Consider the following 22,974-nt stretch of genomic DNA (forward strand, 5'->3'; position numbering starts at 1 on the left):
GGTCAAGGCACAATCCTCGACTGTGAGCCATCGCAGATTAACAGTGGAGAAACGTATCGCCAGGACACCATCCCTGTAACCTAGAAACTGTTGTCTACCCCCCCACAACTGAATAACAGCCACAAGCAACAAGTGGGGTCCACAGAGTCCAGGGATTCGAGATAGGAAGTGAACCCTTTTCATCCAGTTACAGACCACGACCCGTGTGTTTTCATCTGGATCATGATTTGTAGTTTGTAATCAACATGTTACATTCAGTTTCTCTACCAAAGAAAATAACTGTTTGGGATGTATACTGTCTCAAAAAGGAGATAATGTGTTTTACTATGCACAGAGCACTTGGTACAGAACATGTGGCAGCCAGAGTCCCCTCCTCCACCATGTCATCTCTGTTCCCTATCATCTCCCATCACATCCCGATTATACTTTTATCCCCAGCAACTGACGCAGGGCCACTTGCCGACTGAGCAGCAATGAGCTACATAAACCTTTTGACTAAATAGCAGTCCAGAGGAGACAGAGGAAGGTAAAGCTTATTAGAAAGGCTCAGGGTCTGACCAGGGCCGGCTGATGCTTTATTTCCTCTCTTGTCCCTACAGCCCTATGAAGACCGCCACCCTATCAGACAAGACTACACAGAGTGTTTCTTCTATTTTTGAAAGTGTAGCCAACCGTGTCTCCAATATGGCGTCAGACATTTAACAGCAGGTGAAAAGTCACGAAGCCCAATTAACCTTACTATCATACTGTGCGTACACTTTTGAGGTAGTTTACCTGAGTAATGTTATTTCAGTCTCCACTACAATACCAAGGGAATTCTTTTTTAAATGGAACTACACTTATTTGACAGCTATAATTACTTCTCAGATTAAGATTTTAAAAAATGGTTTAGATACTACATCCATGCTATAGCTGCTCCTTCAGGCTGTACAGCAGTGCTTTGAGCTAAATGCTAACACTAACACGCTAATTTTCTAATTTGCATTAGGGAGACAAACAGTATTGGGGATGAGGGGAAGAAATAAGGATTAGAAATCAAGATAAAGATGGAGAGGATGGGGATGAATGACATGATGCGTTATCATATTTAGGATCCAGGACTGCCCATGGTCTGGTAACAGGATGTGACACATTTGAAGTCAAAGGTAGAACTGTAACAGTGAAAGAATAGCTGCTTTGAAGGAAAGGCTTATGGGGTTCCAAACAAACAACCTGTGTAAGCATCAGTCAGGGTAAATTATACATGTGGACACACGTTTGACAGACAGACAGGTAAAGATCCCATTATCAGCTCAGCAGGGGATAAGCTGGGAGAGCAGGTCGATGACACAGACCCTTGGCCCATGACTGGAATATGGCAGCTCCTACGGGCACCACCATAGCGGCCTCAATCCGAATTGGAAATCTGGATAAGACACAAGACGTTATTGTTACGGGACAGGGGCAGTTTGAACACTTCTGGGAAAGGAAGAGAGTTAAGGTAAATGTGTGGAAACTGAACAACTGTTTCTAATTCTGAGTAAACTTCTCAGGAAACCAAAGTCGTTTGCACTATTTCATTTATTGTAGATTAAAATAAACAATGAACTGCAATGGTGTCAGGAGAGAGAATTGCCATCAAGAAAGAAAAACAGAGAATAGATGAAAGAGAAAGCAGATGCGGAGGTAAAGCTGTAGTGGATGAACTGTGATGGAAGCTAATCCTGATTACCTCTGACATAAAGACACACACACACACACACACACACACACACACACACACACACGCTTACATACATTATATATGTTTATTGGTGGGATATGTAGTCGGATTCTTTACTATTTCTCTATTAAATATATGAACTGTTTTTAAAAACGATTGAAATGGATTATTAAGTCGTATTCAATGGAAATCACTGAACAAGTACAACTAGAAAATGCATTTCCTGCTGAAAATGCGTTGGAATGCTGAAAGCTGAAATGAATTGCACAAACATTGCTGAAAGTACAGAAATGGGAGACTACCTGTCTGAAATATGTTGAAGCCCGAAAGCATTAAACTGTACTGCTGAAACAAATGAAACATTATTTTCGGTACAGTACACGCACATGAAATGTTCTCGAACATGAAGGATAACAGAATCTATCACTGTAGGATGGTATTAAAATGCTAAACGTTATTAGCCTTGCAGTTCTCTCCTGAACGCTTAGTCACTCGAAAAGAAGGATTTCACTTCACGTCCCGCTAGCTTTCTCTAGAGTACAGTGCCTTCTAGTGGCTTTAGTGGCAACATCATTGTTTCCACTAGGTCAGTCACTTATAAAACTATTGCTGGAATAAACAAGTGTGCTCACTTTAAAACATATTGGCTGTGCATGAAAACAAAATACATAACACACATGTGACAACACATTGGTGGGCATCACACTCACAACATGTTATCTTTGTGCTAATCACAATTTCATCACTTGCGGGTTGCACTATCCAGTCCCACACATTAAAGTTCTCACTATTCCCACTCCAGCCAACAAACAATCCTGCTGTCAGTAGACCTTTGGCACAGCGAAATCACCAAGGCCTGGTCTGAGTAGCTAATCTTGTCCTTGTCGTAGACAAATGACTGTGGAATCCCACAGATTTACACATTTGGCACAGAAGCCTTTAATTGAGAGGAAAACCAACTTTCTGCTCCATAGAGACCAATGTTAAATTTTGCTTCAAAAACATCTTCCACAGAACACGGTACCCCATTTGTAGATCGCCAGTTCAGCCACATTTTTTACTCTACAGACACCATTTTTACAAGATCTGTTCTTCAACTCATTCTTCCTCTCATTTATTAATATCGGAGCAATAGGAGCTACGGTTATGGGAGTTTTGAGGATTTGTTTGAGAGGTGTTTGAAGAAGAAGAACCATTTCAAAAAACAGGGGACGGAAGAAATAGTAAAAGAGGAATAAAGATTTGAAGAACAATAGTTGGAATGCTTAACATCATTCCAACTATTAACTCCAAATTGTACCTATGTGCAGTGGTTAAGTGAGTGTGCATTCCAGCACTGCATCTGTGTACACAGACATGTTTTTTTGTATGAGCTTTAACTTTAGTTTATCATCATTGTGTGTGTGTATTGTGCGGAAAGAGATGAACATTATTAAGATTTAGTTTTTAACATTTCAGAAGCAACCATTCCCTCTTGTGGCCAAAAGTAGAATTCACTCCTTGAACATGACGTTTGCACAGCTGATGATATGTGTGCAGTTACAATAACATGAAGCCAAAAACTGCAGCAAAGAAGACTTGTGTTGCTTTTACCTGTAAGTTTTATTGTGAAAACTTTAACGTACTCTACACAGGAGTGCACAGGCCTTACAGAACATGCCCTGCATGCATCAACGTCGTGATAATCTAATAATGTTCTGACAGAAAACCTGAACAAAAACAAAATTTACAAAACTACAAGTAATAAGAATTAAAAAAGGAAAGAAACACAATTTAAAAAATGTTCCCTCGTACTATTTATTGTCATAAAAAAAAATGCCGCCCCATTATTCACAGAAAAAAGGCACAATACTGGCAAAAAGAAAGTATAGGCACAATGTAAAGACACAAGTAAAGATGATTAGCATGTCAATAGTGGCTTTACACCGACACAAGCAAGGGTTAGACAGACAGACAGATAAAGGGAAACTCAATGAACACTTTCTGCAGATGTTTCTGTACATTAAGTATCAATGCTTGAGCTAACTTTCCAGGAGAGTGGAGAAGAAAATGAATACATCTGGGAGAGCATTAGTGTGGTATGGTATACAGCAATGAGACAAAAAAACTAGAGAAAAAGACGGACTCAAAATGAAAAAACAAAAGAAAAATTGGAGAGAAGGATAGATCAGGAAGGGAGGAGGGGGTCGCAGAGGAACAACTCATGACAACAAACCGAGCAAAAACAAGAAGACTTGAAAAGGAGGCGTGGACTTAGTGTCCCAATCTAGGTCAGGAGGTGCAACGCCAGCGCTGTTCCTCCCAGAGGTCCTTCCTCCCTCTTTCCCTTGCTCCTCCTTTTCCAGAGAAAACTGGCAAGGACATTTTGGCAGAGCCCTCCCTCTCCACCCCCTCAATCTGTGCCTCCCCCAGTTTATTTCTTTCCCTCGTCATCTCATTCTCTCTCATTTCCCCTTTCTCCCCACCATTATATTTTATACCTCCTTCTTTTTGCATTCCCCCCCAACTCCCCTCTCTCTCTCCTCTCCTCGTGCCACTAATAAATCAGCAGCATGTGGGCTTAATGGAAACCAGACCCTGGCCCATTCCTCTCTAGCCTGCAGGCTTCTCCCATGTTCACTTAATTTGCTTCGACGCTTTATAGCTTTAGCATGAACAACGGAAGAGGACATACAGAAAGACGGATACTGCTGTTATGATTTTACTCTTGACAGGTCGAGCTGAGATGGATATCTTTTGTAAAGTACCACAGCACTTTTCAAATCTTCTCGTTAAGTGTGAATAAATCCCCCCTTGCTGTATTTGATCCAAGCCCTGGCACTAGGCGTATATCAATGCGTCTCCACTGGGATTGTGTTTTAGTGGTGTAGTCAGAACAGTTATGGAGGCCGTGGTGGGAGGAGGGGAGGCTGGAGCCCTTGTGTCTGTGTGCAATAAATATGTGCCTTTGTTTGGGTAAGTGGTCTCTATGTCTCGGTGTCTGCGTGTGTGTCTGCATATGTGGACATGCATGCACAAATGAGTGCAGTTAGAGTTTTTTTGGAGATCACGTGCTGTTGGTGTGTGTGTGTGTGTGTGTGTGAGAGAGAGAGAGAGAGAGAGGGCAGACATAATGGGCTCAGTGGGAGACGGCCGGTCATGGACGCACACAGCTGTCTGACATTCCTGCTCTGGTCGGAGGACGTGCTTCTTCTGCTAGTATCAGTGGGTTTAATAAGCATAACAAACACAGACACACGCATGTATTTGCAGTGAAGCAACCTCAGCAAAACAAAGACGACAAAAAACAGAATCAAAAGTGCAAATTATCTGTTGTAAACGAAGAAAAATGTCTAGATTGGTTGAGGCATCGTAGGTAAGCATATGGAAGACGTGTTCGTAGTTATGCATGTATTTGTATAGCTCATTTTATAGCCTTAAGCACTCATGTTTGTGTATATGTGTATGTGTGCTTCTGTGTAATCTATGTGCATTATTGACTTGATCTGCATTAATACTACAAATAAACCACTGGTCCGTCCTCTGTACAATTAGAATTGATAGAAACGGACCTTCCTAGTGTGTCTTCTACAGTACACATCTGGTTGCTGACACATCATCTTTTTTTTTTTTATGCTATGATGGAACAAACGTGATTTTTTTTTTAAAGAAATAGAAGTACCCTTTCAGACATTTGGAAGGCACAAAGGAGAAAAACTTCAAGAGCCAGTAGAAGGAAACTTACACTGCAGCTCCACAGGCACCTATTTTACCACGTATGCATTATTTCACATGAGCGATAAAGGTTCTCACAATGAATGGGGCCCAAAACGGTGACTCATCCTCTGCTTTCTTAGACTTAAGTACTGCGTCAGACCCATAAGTACAAATTTTGACACCTGTAACGACTGTACCAAATGATGAATACCCGCTCTATCGCTTCTCATTCTGTGCCTCACACCCAGTCCTGCAACGAACGTTTGCAGTGCACCAAAGCCCTCGGGGTCTCTTTGTTCTGTAGAGTCCTGAGGATGGTGTAGATTAGGACCAGGATGCACAGGACCAGGACCAGAGGAACAATCACCATGATCAGAGTCATGACCTTTGATTCATTGTCGGCCACCGTCACGACCACGTTCACCTCTTTGTCCTCCTCTGTGCCGTCAGGCTGAGGAGACGTGTCTTCCTCCGGGTTCTTGTCTTTGTCTCGGCCCCCGTCTGGCTCTGTGTGCTCGTCTTTGCCTCGGTCTGAAGGGTTGACTGGTTTGTGTTTTGGTTCCTGCTCGGTGTCTGAATCGGGCTTAGGGTCGGGGGCTCCCAAACAGCCCATGAAATCCTTCAGGATGGAGCGAGGGTAGCCTTTCTCTGCTTCTGTCTTGCGGTTGTCAAACCTCCAATAATTGGCGCCTTTGTAGAAGTAGGTGTAAGCTGCATGAGAGGAAAATAAAAGAGAATGAACTTATTCAACTCATGCACAATGGATTATGATGTAAATATACTGTAGAATATGTACAGTGTTGATATTTGGTGTCTCGGCTCTGAACTTGTCACTGAGCTTGTACAGAGTGATATGAAATCTTCTCATCTAACTTTCGGCAAGAAAGCAAAAACGTGTATTGACCGAGATGTCAAACTGTCCCTTCAGAGCGTTTGGAGAAGTAGTGTTATGCTGAATGCCTAAACACATCACACGTTGTCTCATTACTTTACCATCTTGACTGGGTAAATCTAAGTAACATTTTTGGGTAAACAAAAAGCAGACTAGGGTATGTTTCGTTAGGGACCAGTTAAGTATAATACCAGACTATACCTAACATGTAGTAATAGGAAACTTCACAAAGCATAAACTAATGACATGCATTAAGATTTGACAATGGGATGCAAAAAGAAGTACAAACACTCCTCTTGGTCTTCTTAGGGTACATTTAGCAGAGACATTCTGGGTGGAGATGAGATCTGACTGTTACAGAGTGCATTTAGAGCAGCTCTGCCACAAATCGAATTTCCAAAGGAAGGACAGGCCAACCCCCAAACCTCTCATTCCTCCCTTCATCCCCTCACCCTTCTTGCTGCTCTGCTTGCTGCAGCCCAAAATGCAAGTTTTTCCCTCTCTTACACACCCAATTTCACCCCTCTAACCTTTCCCTCTTTTTCTCCCTCCCTCACTCATGTTATTCCCCTGCTGTCAACACTGTATGTACAGTGTTTGGTGTCTGATGTGATTCTCGTAAACAGAAGCCGTTTCTTTCCTCCAAATAAAGGCTGTATTTGCTGAGTTGAAATTCATTATTTACCACCGTCATCGCTGAGGAAGGCTCCCTTGGGTGATGGAGGGATCCTGCCCCATCTGTTGATTGGCTTGGGGAAGTCACGGTCTGTAGTGCGGGTCTCCTCGCTGTATCGCCAGTACCTGCACCCAGACAGTAAGGTGTATTAAGACAAAGACAAAGATTCAAAGCCCTTTTTAGATATTGAGAGTAATACAAAGTTGTAGCGGGGAAGGTGACAAAAAGTCTTCTTCTAATCATTGTCTTAATTCCTCATGTTATCATTAAATGTGTTCAAATCATGTTGCATGAATCTGTGTGTGTGTCTGTGATATGGTGTACCTGTCTCCACTGAAGAAGTATGTGTATCCGTTGGGCTCCCACCAGATTGCTGTGTCAATCTTGTGTGCAGGAACTCCTTGTCCGTACTCGTGTAAGGGCTGCGGGTATCCGGGCAGCACATCAGCCTCCCTGAACACCCAGTATCTATCATCTGCAGGGGGGGAAAGGATAGAGTTGCAATGTTTGTTACCTGGCTACAAGAGGGGAAAGATAGATGAAGAGCAGGGAGAAAAAAGGCAATGGAGCGAAAGCAATGGCCAGAACTACTGGGGGTGTACTCACTCCGGAAGAGGAGCAGTAAGGACAGGCAAGGTATAAATGGTTGGCATAATACTTATGTTTCTCATGAAATCAATTGGTGCACACGGCACACCTGTTTTAACATTTTGATCGGAGGTTGTGTTTACTACAGTTGGACTTATATGGGCAACATTTCTGCAGGGTTTTGATACACGATCCAAAATTCTTTGGAGAAGAGGCAACAATGTCTCAAAATCAGCTTGTGCAGCTTTCCTTAAACCTCTGAAGAATGTGACAAAAAAAGAAGGAATAATGACATCATCAGAAATCAACACTTACAAGAATCATCTATGGATGTTAATGAGCGTCAACCCTCGATTTAGTTAAAGGAAAATTCCCCCAAAAATCATTCCAACAGGGAATAAAAAAAGAATCTGTGATCAAAAGCCTAGAAAATCCTGAAGAGCAAGACAAATCCCCGTACGGCCTGATTGTAAAAGTGAAAGCTCTGCGGCTGTGGACATCTGGAGCGGTGCGCTGGGAAGGCTGATGCAATCCTCCACCTCTCTCATGAGGCCTTTTGGGGCTCAGCTGGAGTGAGAGACTCATACTGGGCCTGCAACAGCCGCCACGCTGCCTCGTTCAAGGCAGATACGAACACTAAAATACAGATGTGAACTCTGTGATGCAGTTATGCACACATGCAAAGACACACAGACTCAATAGTCTCCATCTGCAGACATATTGCTCAAATGTTTCACCGGAAAAACACAATTATATTTATGTGTGCTATTCTGCCAGATACCGAGAGTTATAGCAGCGCTGAATTATTAACATATCCTCGTAAGTCACATTGTGTGGAGGGGAAAAAAATGCTGAGATTGCGCTCTTTCCTTTCAGTCTGCCTGGTTCAAATGAAAGCACAGACTTGTGTCTCACTCCCCATTTCATGTTTATAGAAAACAAAACTCCAAGTTGGCTTCAGCTTTGCGTCGGGGTAAAGTGGCTGAAAACATTGCGGAAACAAACAACAAGTTGTACGCGCTTCCCTTAACCAAGGTGCTGAGCCATTAAAAAAACTCAGCATGGTCTTCGAAGAAGATTTTGACGTAACATGTGGATGCTGGGTTTGCAAAGTGACAGCTTGTGTTGGTATTTAACAGCTTAGGCATACCTTTAAAGAAGACAAATTTGCCATCGTGGCGCTCATAGGCGGCGTCGATGTCACTCGGCAGGCCGTTCCAGAAGACAGATATCGGCATCGGGTAGTTATCCAAGACCCGGTTCCTCCGCACGCGCCAGAACCAGCGACCCTGTACACAAGCAACAATAATCTCATCAGAATGATTTATTGTTTACTTCTGCTTGCATGACTGGAATGTTGTTTTGACTCTGAGCAGGGTTATGCTAGTTCATAGATTTCTCCAAATCCTTTCAAGTAGGTCAGGGGTGTTAAAAACACCAGTGACATGCTCCTTGATCCACAACATGAGGGAACGTTTATAGCTGTCCAATCCAAAGCAAACCCTTGAATTAAACACACACAAACATGATCGATAATTCTTTACTTCTCACCTTGAAAACAAACATCTCCCCCCTCAACATGGTCACCGTATCAAAGTCCCCATCACAGATATCGGGGGCCTGGTGGTCCGGCAGCTTGGGTGGTCGGGGAGGAGCAGGGGGCCGAGGAGGAGGCGGAGGAGGCGGGACATCTTTTCTAACGTGCGGGGTGACAGGTTCCGGCTCAGGCTGTGAGTCGGTGGGGGTGGATGTGGGGAGGACAGGAGGTGAGGTAGGGCTGGGACTCGGCCCCGGGGGGGCTGGAGGATTTTTGGTGCCGTCGGTCGGGTCGGGTGATTCGGGTGGGGGGACGCTGGGCGACGTGGAGGTGGGTCCATCTTCGGGAGGAGAAGTGGAGGTGGGGGAGTCATCTTTGGGTTTGTCGTCAAGGACCGGAGGAGAAGTCGGTGGAGCATCACCGTGGAGAGGGGGGCCTGAGAATGAAAAGATGGAGAGCCTCGGCTAAGAAACGTCTACAATTAAAAGAATATGTTTATGTTCCTGAAATGAAATAATTCTCCCAGCCTGTCTGTGTGGCAATATACGGCACTTCAATCATGTATTTTATACTCTCCTCCATTGTCCTCACAATGTCTTCTCTATCTCTATCCCTCCTTCACACAAAGAAAACCTAATTTTCCATTATGTGGAGCGGCTATAAGCTCACTTGATCGACTGCGACTGTGCTGCTGCTCTTTGGAAAAAATCAACCCTGCTGGTTGCTAAGAGAGGAAAACACACAGATACAGCAATAGAATTTATAGACTGTGAAGTCTTTTTTTTTTGTCTTAAAGCAGCAATACAGGCAACAAGGCAGTCGGTGGATTATGTTACAGCATTCAAGGTACTGCTTGTGGTCATTTAAATTCACTTTTTTAAATCTCTGTTTGAATCTGTGTCTCATTTTCCTTTCACACACAATGAATTATTCATTAGTGTACAATATACTGTATTTTAGAGCTTTGGAAAGCTCACTAGCTCATGAAGGACTTCTTAGTTGGCTGCTTTCATCACAGGACAAGAAAGGGCTGTTACCAGCTGGATGAAGGGCGCCACCTTTTCAAAACGAATGCCCCCGTGCATTGGCAGGCAGTTCTGTTGATGTTACAGCGTTTAGCCATGTTTTGGTCTCTACCAACTCCTGAGGGAAATATCTGTCTCTTTAGCTACTAAATGCTCCACTGTGTTCAACAGCTACTTCGATGAGATAAGCACACGTTAAAGAGAATTTGGTTTTGTAGGAATCCACTCCACTTTGCAGCATAAATCAATTCAGAAAATGAATAGAAAAAATAAAATATTCATAGTGATACATACTTCACATAGAAGGCACATCAAATTACATTCAAAAAGAAGATTGACAGGATTGCATGAGCAATTGTTCAGTAGCCTTTCCGCGGCTCTGGGGAAAAAACAGTTTCTCAGCCTGTTGGTCCATGTGCGTATAGTTGTGAGCCTGCCTGAGGGGAGGGTGATAAACAGGAGTTATAACTTTCTTAGTCTTTTTGATTTTGCTTTTTTCATGCTTAATGACTTAAGAGCAGAATTCTACAGGAGTAAACACATTATTTAAAGTGTTGCTTTTGTGTGATTCTTAGTGGAGAAATGAAATCAACTCATTGATCAGTTGACAAAATGGTAAGAGTAGGCCAATTAGTTGACTGATTAGTGGCCATGTCCACATTACTCCATTTCCATTTGGAAACGCATATGTTTTGCTTCGTTTACACTGAGCGTCCACACTATGCGGAGTTTTCGAGCACCATTTCCAAATTCCGTTTCCAAATAGAAACGGAGTAGTGTGGATGTACTCTAAGAATGTCTTTGGTGGAGGACAGCCCTAGTAAACAGAGGCTGTCGGAGAGTGAGGGATCTCTCGTGACGTTAGAGGCCGTTTTAACGATCCACTGCAGGTCCTTACTGTCTGCAGCGGTGCAACCAGACTGTATGGCAGTATGTTAGGATACTCACAATTGTCTTTTCTGCTGTTTGGTGCTGTGCAGGTAGTTAGTTTTTAAAGCTAGTTAGCTGAAGCAAACTGCTTACTATGGTTGAGAAAGAGGAAGATGAGAGTGAACCAAAACAGTAAAGCTGCGGTGCCATAAAATCTAAATACAATCAAATCAAGGTGCTGAAAGAGGCAAAAATGCTGTGTACAGCATTATGTTCCATGTTAATATACAAATATTGATAAGCACAGCTTTAAAGTAATGATACATTTATTATGGTATCTTTATCGTTATATCATTTTAAATCTTCCCGTTTGTGAAATCAAGACACCAACTTACAGCAACATTTGTGGATTAAAATATCAAGTATTTAAATACTTAGAATTACTTATATGTTATTTCACAAGTTGGTTTGTATATAACTGACTACCTTCTACTGTTGAGTCTAAATAGTTAAGGTCTACAAACCTCTACAAAGGAACTCAATGTTTATTCCTGCCACCAAAGTGTATGCTGTGTTAGTCTCTATTTAATTACACTTTAATTACATCTTTTTCCTCATCCAATGCAGAGCTTTTCTCGAAAACAGTCATTTAGATCTGTTTGATTCAAGGAATTACTGTGTAATCTCAGTCAAAACATTTACATTTCAGTATTTACAGCAGCGAGATTATTCACATCTACTTTCTAAAAGCTCTAGTTTACTCTGGCGCAGATGTCTAGTGTAGGCGGCTCAACAGGCCAATATATTAATTCATTTTGATCTGTTATGTCATATCAGAGATGTAACAACACAATGGACGGTAATGAAATGCATGAAAATAAACATGGTTTTGTCTGAAGCAAAATAAATCCTAAAATCAGTCATTCACTGTAAACAAGCTCTGTAATGAATCTACGTCTGCAGTTTAAGACGCGCATGAGTGTTTGGGCCTGTAATTACATCTCTTACAACAGGGCCACAGCAGAAAGAGACCAGCAACTACATACAGTACACCAACATACACATGAGCTTACTCTAGCCAACACGCACACACACACACACGCACACACACACACACACACACACACACACACACACACACACACACACACACACACACACACACACACACACACACACACACACACACACACACACACACAAGATGCCATCTGTCAATTAACAATGGCGTCTATTCACCCAGGGAAAGCATGAGAACATCACAACGGCATGCTTGATATGCTGTTTTGAGCGAGGTTTCCCTGATGTATGCGTGCGGTTGGCACAAAGCTTCTTTACAAAGGCTTCTTTGTTTCATTTGACGGGTGTCCAGATGTGATGGTCGGATATAACATCGAATTACAGCTGACATTCTGCACTTCAACCTCAGTGATCTTACACATTTTCTTTGTGTCCCTGCAGGTTGAGTTGGCTGTCTTTCAGTAGTATGTCTTTAAGAAATGAGAGAAGTATCTTTGCAATAGCTGATGTAGAATACTAAACCAATGGGCTCACTGGCTCTCAAGTTGTTTCGTCCAAATTCTGCTGGTGGTGGCTTTAAATATAGTGATTTAAACAGGTGTGTGTGCCAGTAGAGTGCACGCTTCTTACCGTATATGTACTGTATTCCTCTGATGTCATCCTCGTGTAGCGTGAAGTTGTGTGTGTGAATCCAATGGTAGAAAGGAGCCATTATGGCACCGGGGTTATCCGAGTGCTCCAGACCCAAAGCGTGACCGAGTTCATGGACCGCAACCAGGAAGAGGTCTATACCTGCAGTGACACACACGTAGTGTGAACATATTTGTCAAATATATTTGTGTAAACTAACATGCAACAAAGGAATGTTACAGCAATGAATATAATACATCAAATATTGTAATTTATATGACAAATACATACACGACAGCTCTTGATACTTACTAGATTAAACAGAACATAAATGAAGCAAAGCGGTATCATGTCTCATTAATCCATGACAACACTATGAAGATGGTGTTTACCGCTGAAGAAAACATTAAAATAGAATTTAGCTGATACATTATTCGAACAAGCTAATCAGTTGGTTAGATTGTATTATTATGGCATCACAGCAAGTAATTGACATGCACCCAGTGAACCCTTCAGGTTGCAGCCCAGTTGACCAGGAGAGACAAGACCACAGATAATAACCAGATAATTAGAGAGATCACGCCGCTACCAGAAAGTCACAGGTTCAACTCCCACAGGACATCAGCACACTAACCTTGTGGGTTTTGGTTTTCCAGTGTCCAAGGCTCATCAGCATCAAAGTGTGTATCCCCACCGATTCCTGGTCCGGGGTAGTAGGCGTGGGCCAGCGACCCTCCCTCGCCATCAAACAAAGACATGTCACCATGGAAACCAGAGGCAAACAGCAACAGGATGTCAGCGAGCTCTGCCTGGCTGCTGTTGATGCTGATGTTGTTTTCAGCAGGTAACTCCTCAAAGGTCAGCGGCGTGACCTGTCGCCACGCGTCAAAGGCCTTGCGGATCGCATCGTACGTCCGCTCCTCGCCCAGCGAGGAGGGGATTTGCTGTTTCATTATACTGGAGCCAGAAGAAAAAGCGAGTTAGAGTTGGTACGTTGAACACTCTGCTTTGCTGTTTTGTTTTCATATATTTCAGTGCTATAAACCTGTAAGTGATGTGGTCTTTGCCCCACTGCTGTCCAGTGAGAGCGTAGCGTTTCTTCCTCGCACCATCATTCATCTCCTCTGCTTTTCTGTCTGGGAGGCCACAGCGAGGTCGACGCATGGCCCTACACACACACACACACACACACACACACACACACACACACACACACACACACACAACATTACAAACTGTTCGCTGCAAAAAAGTGACTGCAGCATTTCCTCAGTTCTACAGAATGCAGCTAGCACAGGTAGTGTAATTGCCATATTCTCATGGCCATCAGCTCAATCTTTATACTTTAGTCCTTTTTCAGGACTTGTCTCTGAAAACTGAAAATGTTAAAAGGACTAAAAATCAAGTAACAAACTCAGCTTGTTATGTTTAAGGAATGTTTCCACATTTTGGGGAATCCACATTTTTTGTTGAGCATTAGATTAGAAGATTCATACAATCTGTCGGCCTATTCTAAATATCAGGGTCCAGCCAGTAGCCCGTTAGCTTAGCTCAACACGAAGGCTGGAAAGAAGGGAAACAGCCAGCATCATCGCTCTGCAAACGTGCGTTTTTCACACTTTTTTGCACAGATTAAACAGATATTATGTGTTCCTTTGTGAGGTGCTAGTAGGCAGATTTTGTGTAATTTGCACAAAACCCGGATAGTTGTTTCCCTTTTTTTCCCCCAGTCTTCATGCTAAGCTAAGCTAACCTTTACACAGTGGGATGAATATTCTCATCTAACGCTCTAACAAAGCGTATTTCCCAAACGGTCAAACTTCTCCTTTAAGACCGTGTGATTTTTCCATTACATACAGTGTCCACTCTGAGAGCAAAGGTCTAATAATACCATGAATCTCGTTCACAGTTGAACGTGAGGATATGACAGCCTGACTCGCCTCATTAGCCAAGATGTGATATAAGCAAAATGAAACTATAATCCAAACCTTGTGGGCATAAAAGTTATTACAAGCTGGCAGACTGTTTCAGGAGCCCCTCTTAATACGAACACATGAATCTGACAATGTTATGATGTGATGGTGTAAAGCCAGTGCTCTGACACAAATTGCTTCACGATGCTTGGTTTGTTGAGTTGAGGTTTGTTGCCCAGAATTCTCAGATGACAAACTGAAATTTGTGGCAATTCCAAGTATACCATAGAACGCATAGAAAATGAGAAATTTATTAAAAAAAATGCAAATGAATGTAACATAATCATACATGCTGTAAAACATCCCGCAAGCTCCCTGGATTCAGTTTGTGGTGACTGCACACAAAGGTTAAGTGGAGTTGCATGTTTTTGAGACCAACATCCTGCAGAAAAAACAACAACATCGCGACAGAACAATAAAACGCTTACACAACAGTAGCAGGGTCCATCTCTCCGGTCACTTCTAGGCCATAGAAGCGCTGCATGTCGCTGACGGCTTTGGACAGAATCTGAGCCGACTGCATGGTGGACATCTGACCGCTCGCCTGAGACAGGTAGCCGAACCTCCGAAGCCATGCCTGTGAGGACAAAGCGAGGACTCAGTTTTGCATAGTCTAGCATGGGAAAAGTTGCTTAACACATGCGTCTTGTTTTTGTGTGTGCGTTGCATGGTGTATTAATACGTATGACCGCTACAACTGTTGTGCTAATCCACTGTCATGACTGGAGAGAGCATCTGAGGAGTTAAAAGAAAAGAGAGAGAAGAGATAGAAACCAGATGGCTTCCATTAACATTACGACATTCCTGCTCTCTCATTCCTCTCGCCTTCTCCTGACTGACAGCCAAGATGAGGAGAGGAGACTAGAGGAGAACTAAAAGGACAATAATTGAACTGTACATCACTACTGTAGCACACAAGGTAAACACAAAACTCTGCATGTTTGTCCTTCAAATGATGGTAAAAGGCTGAAAGTCGAATGACACATGTTGGATTTCCCCTCTTTGTTTCGTGTTTGCTGCCAGTGAGGTTGAGCGTGCAGAGCCACGTAGCCAGGGAAACAGGACGATGGCTCCAGGGGGGGAGAAACCTCTGTGAAGTTTTGAGTTTTGCCCTTTAAGAAGCCTCAAGAGCAGAGCTCAAAAACAACACTGCAGGCCCTCTCACACAGCTGGATCATGGGACTCACATGTTCATGCATGTACGGGATGAACACAGGCAACACACAAAGCCATCATGCGTGCACACACGACAGACAAAATCCTTCAGAGACCATTTCTGCGTAGCATGACAAGTCTCAACCAGTGTAACATGAGTGGGCTTGTTCACATGCAGGAAGATGAAAGAAGAGCAGCAAAGCCTCTGTAGGAAATAGCTAAAAATCAATGTTGTGATATTCTGCCATCTCCATATTTATCCCAATATGGCAAATACAGTACAATTACATGAATGAAATTGGTGATCACTAAAACAAACTGTGTTCCACCATCATGTATTGAAACTGAATAAGATCTTCACATGTCAATAATTTAAAAAAATACTTATTTTGTTATTTTCGCAATTTGCTCAGAATAATGGTAACTCCTCTATTAAGCATTTATCATCAGGGTATAGACACTTACTAACATACTATAATGTAATTGTATGTAGATATATGGACTTTAAAAAATGTTTATTAATGCAACAATCAAAACTTCCATCCATCTGTAACTGGTCTATAAACAGTTTGTGAATGGTTGATCGCACAGTATTTAATCAAATTCTATGATATTCACATGAAGCGATCCTTACCGTGTGTTATAAAGCATTAATTAACTCTTTATACACATGCACATATATTCACAGGCCGGCTTGTCTCATGAAGACATCCCTAACTCACAAGAGTGAAGACCAAGAATTCATATTGATATGAACTGTTAAGACATATTTTATATCCACCCATATTACATTATATTGTTGATCATTAAGTATCTGTTCATACCCCAGTTATGTAAACTTCATACAAAAAGTGGCAATTTGTGAATACATTAACAAACTAAAAATTGAAGTCTTTATTTCTGCTTAAAACTAAGTTTCAGTGTGTTAAAAACAATTGATCTTGTTAAAACTCTGCTAATGAATTCTGCTCGCAAACATGTGTCAGCGTGAATTTCGTTAAATGTGACAAAAGTCAATCAACAATAATATTTCATTATTTTTCAACCCTACAGCTGAGTTTTAACTTGTACTACAATCACACTCTTATTACTAGATAGATATATAGATAGATAGATAGATAGATAGATTGATAGATAGATACATAGATACATAGATAGATAGATAGATAGATAGATCGATAGATAGATAGACAGATAGACAGATATAGATAATGTTGCTCTATTTTCATGTGTGTACCACATGTACTCTGTTATTTGGGAAAAGGTCAAAACGTCAAAGGACACCTCCTGCAGTGCAACAGCCCACCTGATGCTTTGAGGTTTTACCAAAACAAACATGAGGATTTGGACTCATAACTCATGGAAATCTATATTTCTGTACGACATTGCAGACAGAAGTTCCTCTATAGGAAAAATGATGACATTTGTAAATTCATAAACTATTGACAAATACCAAAAAAGGGAATATCTGACTATCTACATGGAAAATGTGGTCTGTACCGTGACCTACAGAGAGCACTGTACCTCAGCACTGAAGCCTTCTTCCTCCGGGACATCCGCCGCTGTGCTGCACAGGGTCAGGGAGAACAAGGACGACAGTGCGATGAGCTGAGTCCAGGCTTGTTTGGATGACATCTTCTTCATGATGTGCTGACTGTTGTTGTTGTTGTTGAGGAGTGATGACAGAAAACAGCCAAACAACTTCCTCCAACTGGCAGGAATACAGGACAAAGTGCTGCGGGACTTCTTCTCACATTTAATCACGAACCTCCGCAACAAGTGGGCTATCTGCGCGTTTCTGGGGTTCGCTCAACAGGAAAAAATAACTATGTTGCGCAAAGAAAGGTGCATTTACAAACCCTCAGGAAAAACAAAACATGGATCAAGATGATACTAATCCGTTCCAGTCCGGTTTGTCCTGGGCCAGCAGCCTCATGGCTCATCCTAGTGTTCATGCAGCAGATCCTCTCGCGCAAACAGCTCAAACTGTAGCCGGCGGGCACATAAACTAGACCTTGCCCCTTTTCCGACGTCCACAATGGCTGATCGGCAGCGGGAGCACAGCGAAGAAGTCTCCTGACACTTTGTGCAAACACGGACTCCGCAGTTAGCAAACGAAAAGTGACTATTAAGTGAAGCGGTGTCTGAACTTGCTTCCCAAATGTTGCGCACGACAAAGGAAAAAAGAAAGAAAAAAGAAAGAAATCGGAACTCAGTGCCAGCGATCAAATTACACCTCCACTGTTTGGCACCAACAAACGTCCTCGACTTTTATCTCGGAGCGGAAACGCGTTGTGTAAATATTAGTGAGACCGCCATCTAACAGCTGTGTGGTAGTCTATCTGATGAAAGATCTGTGGCGGTCTCAAGCGAAGAGGGCCCTCCTCCTCCGTCCTAACGCACCAGAGCCACATCACACGGTCACTGGGACATCTGCTGTTGTTACAGGAAACTACAGGCTGGTCCACACGAGACGAACACGGAATAATTAAGCAAGTTTGTTTTTAATGTGTGGAGGCACTGTACTTGATTCAATGTATACACATGCTAAATAAACTATGGCATCAAGTTACCCATTAATGTGGGGCCCATTATTACCCAATATTTAAGGTCACGTATATTCTTGCATTTATTATATGTATATTTTTGGACGTGGAGAAGGTAGACTCATTCAAGTACCTTGGGTTCCAAATCAATCCATAAGTGGACTGGACTTACAACACTGAAGCCCTCTTCTTGAAAGGGCAGAGCAGACTGTTGTTCCTGTGGAGACTCAGATCTTTCAGTGCAACAGGCTGCTATAGATCTTCCATCAGTCTGTAGTAGCCAGTGCTCTCCTCCGGACACCAACACTACTGTTCTGCTCCATCGGCTGTTGGAGTGAGTTATGTATTCTACTATAAAGTGAAACTTAGATTTTTAACCCTGTTATGACACATGTTTAAGTTTTGATTCATCAGGACAGGAAAATTACAAAGATATGAATTTTCTTTTTAAAGTTTTATTCAAGCTGCCAACAGCAACATTGTAGTCAGTGCTCCCCAGTTGGTTTGAGCCTCCTGCTGCCTGCCTTGACCACAGTGATGAGGATGATGAGGAAGAAGCCCAAAGTCCAGACACCTGCCACAGGCAGCACCACCGTCGCCAGTATGCCTGAAACAAACACCAAAGAGATCACTGTGGCATCGTACAGGGACAGAAGTAAATAGCAACAGTGATTGAGGATCAGGAGTTTACTGGATTGAGGTCTGTCTGGCATTTCAATCCTGATGGGTCCATACGATAGGATGCCTAGAGAGGGGTCTGCTCGCACCGCTTCTCTCTTACTGATTGAATTACAGTTCTGTGGAGAAATAAATAAAACAAGGACATGAAAGACTAAAGTGAAACAGAACACTCAAGACAAATACTACCATACAGATCCTTTAGGCATTTTATGTTCATTTTTACAGCCTTTTCTTTGAGGGCCTCTTAATACGCGTACAAAGTAAGACGAGCGAGCTCACAGGTTTGCAGGACTTGTAGTCTTCTGGCACGCACAGTTCAACCGTGCAGTGCAGATAGAGGTCGTGAGGTTCCGTTGTGAAGCGAAACATGTCGAAGCTGTAGCGAATGGTGGAACTTTCTCCGTTACGGCCAGACTGTCCGGCGCTCACGTTAAGAAAGGAGACGGTTTTGTCCTTCACACACCTGCATAGAGAGACGGCAACGAGTAGGAAACGGGTTAGTTCAGAGTCAAAGAGGACAGAAGTGGGATGAGCCGACGATTGAGAGCTCTTCTGACCCGTTCAGAAGCAGAGTGTAAACCAATCCCTCAGTCGTGTTCGGCTGGAGAGACTGTGTGGCCCAGCACTTATCAACCCGGAGCAGGAAGAAATCTGCAGGCTCTGTGACGGCCACCTCCACATACACCTGGACACAGAAACACGACGCAAAGAGTCACCGAAACAGGATTAGTATGTGGATAGCTGATGAGCGGTTACCTGCCTTGTCTCTCAGTTCAATGGTGGGGGCACTGCTGTAGGCCTCAGAATAGGACTGGTCTGGGTACAACAGCATCTGTATGTTGGCATCAAGTTCATTGACATGCATCACCATCTCACTGTACGTGTGCAGAGAAGAGGCGAGAAAAGAAAAGGGCCCGTTTGGTGACTTTGACAAAACTATATAATGTTTTCAGATTGCAGTGCAGGAGAACCAGGAGGGCATCAGGGGGGGGGGGGGGGGGGGGGGGGGGGGGGTTCTCTGGTTTGGGACAAATTTGCCTGAAATAGTTAACACACATGTTGAATCCTGTACGTATCCAGGGCTTTGCTAAAGTATAAATAAGAAGAACTAAATGGCATTTAAGTATTTTAAGTCAACGTCCTTCCTTACCTGGAAAAGTGGATGACTGGGAAAGGCAGGCTGACTGTTCTGATGGCTGGATAGACACATGTGTAGTCCAGTTTAATGACTGGATTTCTGATGATGTTTCCAATAATCTGAGGGTCTGACTGTAGACTGAGGGAATATGAGATGTGATTTTTTTTCTGTAAGAAAGGGGGAAACAAGAAAAACAGGAAATGTACTATTTACAGGGATAATTGAATAACTCTGACCAACAGTGGCAGATTTGAGCTCGGCATTGTACAGAGATAATGCGCCAGTTGTACCGTCAGCGGCTTGCCGCCGCACATTTGATATTGGTCTTTAGATATCTTGGACACGTAGTACGACACACCGGCGATGACCTCCCTCTGAGGACGGCAAGATTTGTTGGGCAAGTGCAGGGACTCCAGTGGCACGTTGTGAAACTTGAAGTAATCTTCTTTCGCTCTGATTCCTATGAAGTCCTTGCTGCACAGAACTTTGATCTGTGCATCTGTAAAAGAAAAAAAAAAAAAAAAAAAAAAAAAAAAAGTATAAAAGACAAGTTACTGCTCGAGATTCACAAGAGGACACGTGCAGTTACAAATACAGTAAACGGCGTTCCAAAGTTGAAATGAAAGAGATCATCAGATTCCTTCTGTCTTTGTGCGAGAACTTATTTGAGCTCACAATAAACACATCAGAATCAACTTGCATTTAATTTGAAGTAGGATGTGAAGCTATAGTGAAGGCATCCATTTCACTAATTTGATGAATGTGTTGACGTCATATGTAGAAAGCAAACGGTCCTCATTTGCAGGCAATTGAACTACATGTTTAAAAATCTGTTGAACCGTGTATGATGTAGTACTTCTCAGCCTGTGACTGCTGATGGGATCAAAGTTGGCTTATTTATCAGAGTCGGTGCCTCAAAATAGGTAACAGAAAGTCTACATTACCAACTGGGGCAAAGAGTTGGAAAGATGTGGGATTACGCCAGTAGTTGCATTGTGGGAAATGTAGGATGCAATGTTTTAAGAATCCAGGATTTTAAAAAGAAAAAAGGTAGATCTTGACCCATCGTTTTGCAGTGAAATACTTAATTGCAGAGTTGTTGTTGTTTCCTTGGAAAAGTTAACAGAAGACTCAATTTTCCACAATGTCTGTAACACAGAGCCAGAGTGAACTATAAGAACACATCAAAGTAAAAAGAATAAAGATGTGCCCACCTCTGTCACATTCTTCCGCATAATAGCCACCGGCACATTTGCATCGCCTTTGGTCTTCAGACAGAACACACCTCGTGCTGTTATTGCAATGCTCCACACTGCAGATTCCTATACAGTAAAGAAATAAATCATCAATATTTTGAGAAGCTAAAACACATTCGACATTTTTGTATACAGGTAGACACTCTTACCCTCAACACGGTGGCGCGTGAAGCCGAAGAGAAGCACGAGGGCCACGCCCAACTAATGGGAAGAATGAACATTTCCACGTTAACCGTTCAATTATTGATTTTTACCGAGCTAAGCTACATTAGCCTGCCATCAGTTTAACATGCCCATGCAAAAACAGCCCGCCCTAAACTACACAAACATTCGTTTTCTTACATGAAGGATGAACAATGCTCATCATATTTGTATCTGCACTCACCTTTAAGCCGTTTGGGATCATTGTTGTACCGTTTTGCGTAACAATATAGTTAATATGACTTGTTTTTAAATGCGACAATGTCAGTCACACGGGAGGCTCTCCTCCGTCGTCCTCGTTATCAACACCTGCTGCTCTTCAATCACGAACACTTGTTGGTTTTGGCGCTCGTGCTTCTTTTATACGTTTTCTTTATAATTGATGAACAATTTAATTGAATTAATGGGTAAATTAGAAACATCCATCACTGTCACTCACATCATGAGACATTAATATTGTTGATTGTCCGATACCTTGTTGTTCTCATTCTTGGAGTTATATACACATTGTTTATTTAGGAGGCACTGGGTGAAGGATAAATAGAAAGGAAAGCCATGGATGACCAAAAGTCTGCAAAGGGCATGCAAAAAGAAAGATTTACTTTCCATGAAATATTTACAATTGAGAACCATTGAAAGTGAAGAAAAATATAAATTGTATAAGAGTAAACTGACTTCCGTTATGAGATTACAGAGGAGTGAACACTGTTATAAAATATTTTAGGATAATAAAAATAACATTCAAAGGACTTGGAAAGTAATCAGTCATATTTGGAATAGATGCAAATCTGAATTTCCATGTTATTTTCAAAACAGCTCTGGTGGACAGTTAGAAAGCATTGTTGATAACGATTATTTTGTGGGTGTTGGCACATTTTGTGGGTGTTGGCACTACTCTGGCCTACAAAATTGTTGTGCCTGATAACAAAAAAAATATTTGATTTATCATCGTATTCATGACAATATCGATACAATGTTCCTTTGTGGGGTAAATTAAATTGATATAATTGCAATTGTAAAAAAAATGAAAAAACATAAGATCATCTGATATAAATTCTGTTGACCTGGAAATTATTACAGAAGTCGTTGGTTTTATTGAAGGACCTCTGACCTATATCTGTCTTTAACAACATGAAACAAGCAAAGGAAATACCAATATAAAAAAATGGAGATAAGCTGGTATCCCTTCTTCTGGAAAACATTTAAAGGAACTTTTGTTTGCTGTTGAAAGGGAGCTGGAAATCATCAAAACTTGGTTTGATGTTAACAAATTGTCTCTTAATATAAAGAAAACAAAAATATAGTTTTTTTGGAAATCAAAAACATTTAGATGGGGGGGGGGGGGTGTTGAATTAAAAACGTGTGATGTTAAAATTGAAAGTGTTTTT

At 42.1% G+C, this 22,974-nt stretch overlaps 2 protein-coding genes across 2 annotated transcripts; both read right to left on the reverse strand.

Annotated features, from left to right (window-relative positions):
* Positions 1–3,291: 3,291 nt before the first annotated feature.
* Positions 3,292–18,091, reverse strand: LOC306775617 (matrix metalloproteinase-16-like). The gene is made up of 10 exons (XM_079266076.1): positions 17,289–18,091; positions 15,038–15,186; positions 13,682–13,804; positions 13,271–13,593; positions 12,637–12,798; positions 9,106–9,527; positions 8,705–8,843; positions 7,291–7,441; positions 6,976–7,091; positions 3,292–6,109 (listed from the first exon to the last, which is right to left on the reverse strand). The coding sequence occupies exons 1-10, from the start codon at positions 17,406–17,408 to the stop codon at positions 5,637–5,639; spliced, it is 2,178 nt and encodes a 725-aa protein (XP_079122202.1). The 5' UTR covers positions 17,409–18,091; the 3' UTR covers positions 3,292–5,636.
* Positions 18,092–18,795: 704 nt separating this feature from the next.
* On the reverse strand, positions 18,796–21,791 carry zpd (zona pellucida glycoprotein d; the record flags this gene model as incomplete). The annotated part of the gene is made up of 9 exons (XM_079270795.1): positions 18,796–18,917; positions 19,002–19,107; positions 19,271–19,454; positions 19,549–19,676; positions 19,752–19,866; positions 20,142–20,296; positions 20,420–20,628; positions 21,535–21,586; positions 21,771–21,791. 9 exons carry the CDS (start codon positions 21,789–21,791, stop codon positions 18,796–18,798), a joined length of 1,092 nt encoding a protein of 363 aa, XP_079126921.1.
* Between the last annotated feature and the right edge of the window lie 1,183 nt (positions 21,792–22,974).

The sequence above is a fragment of the Melanostigma gelatinosum genome, assembly GCF_949748355.1.
Source record: "Melanostigma gelatinosum genome assembly, chromosome: 1".
NCBI classification, from domain to species: Eukaryota; Metazoa; Chordata; class Actinopteri; order Perciformes; family Zoarcidae; genus Melanostigma; species Melanostigma gelatinosum.

Bases quoted from the DNA above. Each gene is read 5' to 3' on its own strand.
- LOC306775617 (XM_079266076.1), bottom strand. From the start codon at position 17,408: ATGAAGAAGATGTCATCCAAACAAGCCTGGACTCAGCTCATCGCACTG. The intron at 8,844-9,105 runs GTGAGAAGTAAA...GCTTGTGTACAG, and splicing joins GGGAGATGTTTGTTTTCAAG to GGTCGCTGGTTCTGGCGCGT. The intron at 7,092-7,290 runs GTACACCATATC...GTCTGGGTGCAG, and splicing joins TACTTCTTCAGTGGAGACAG to GTACTGGCGATACAGCGAGG.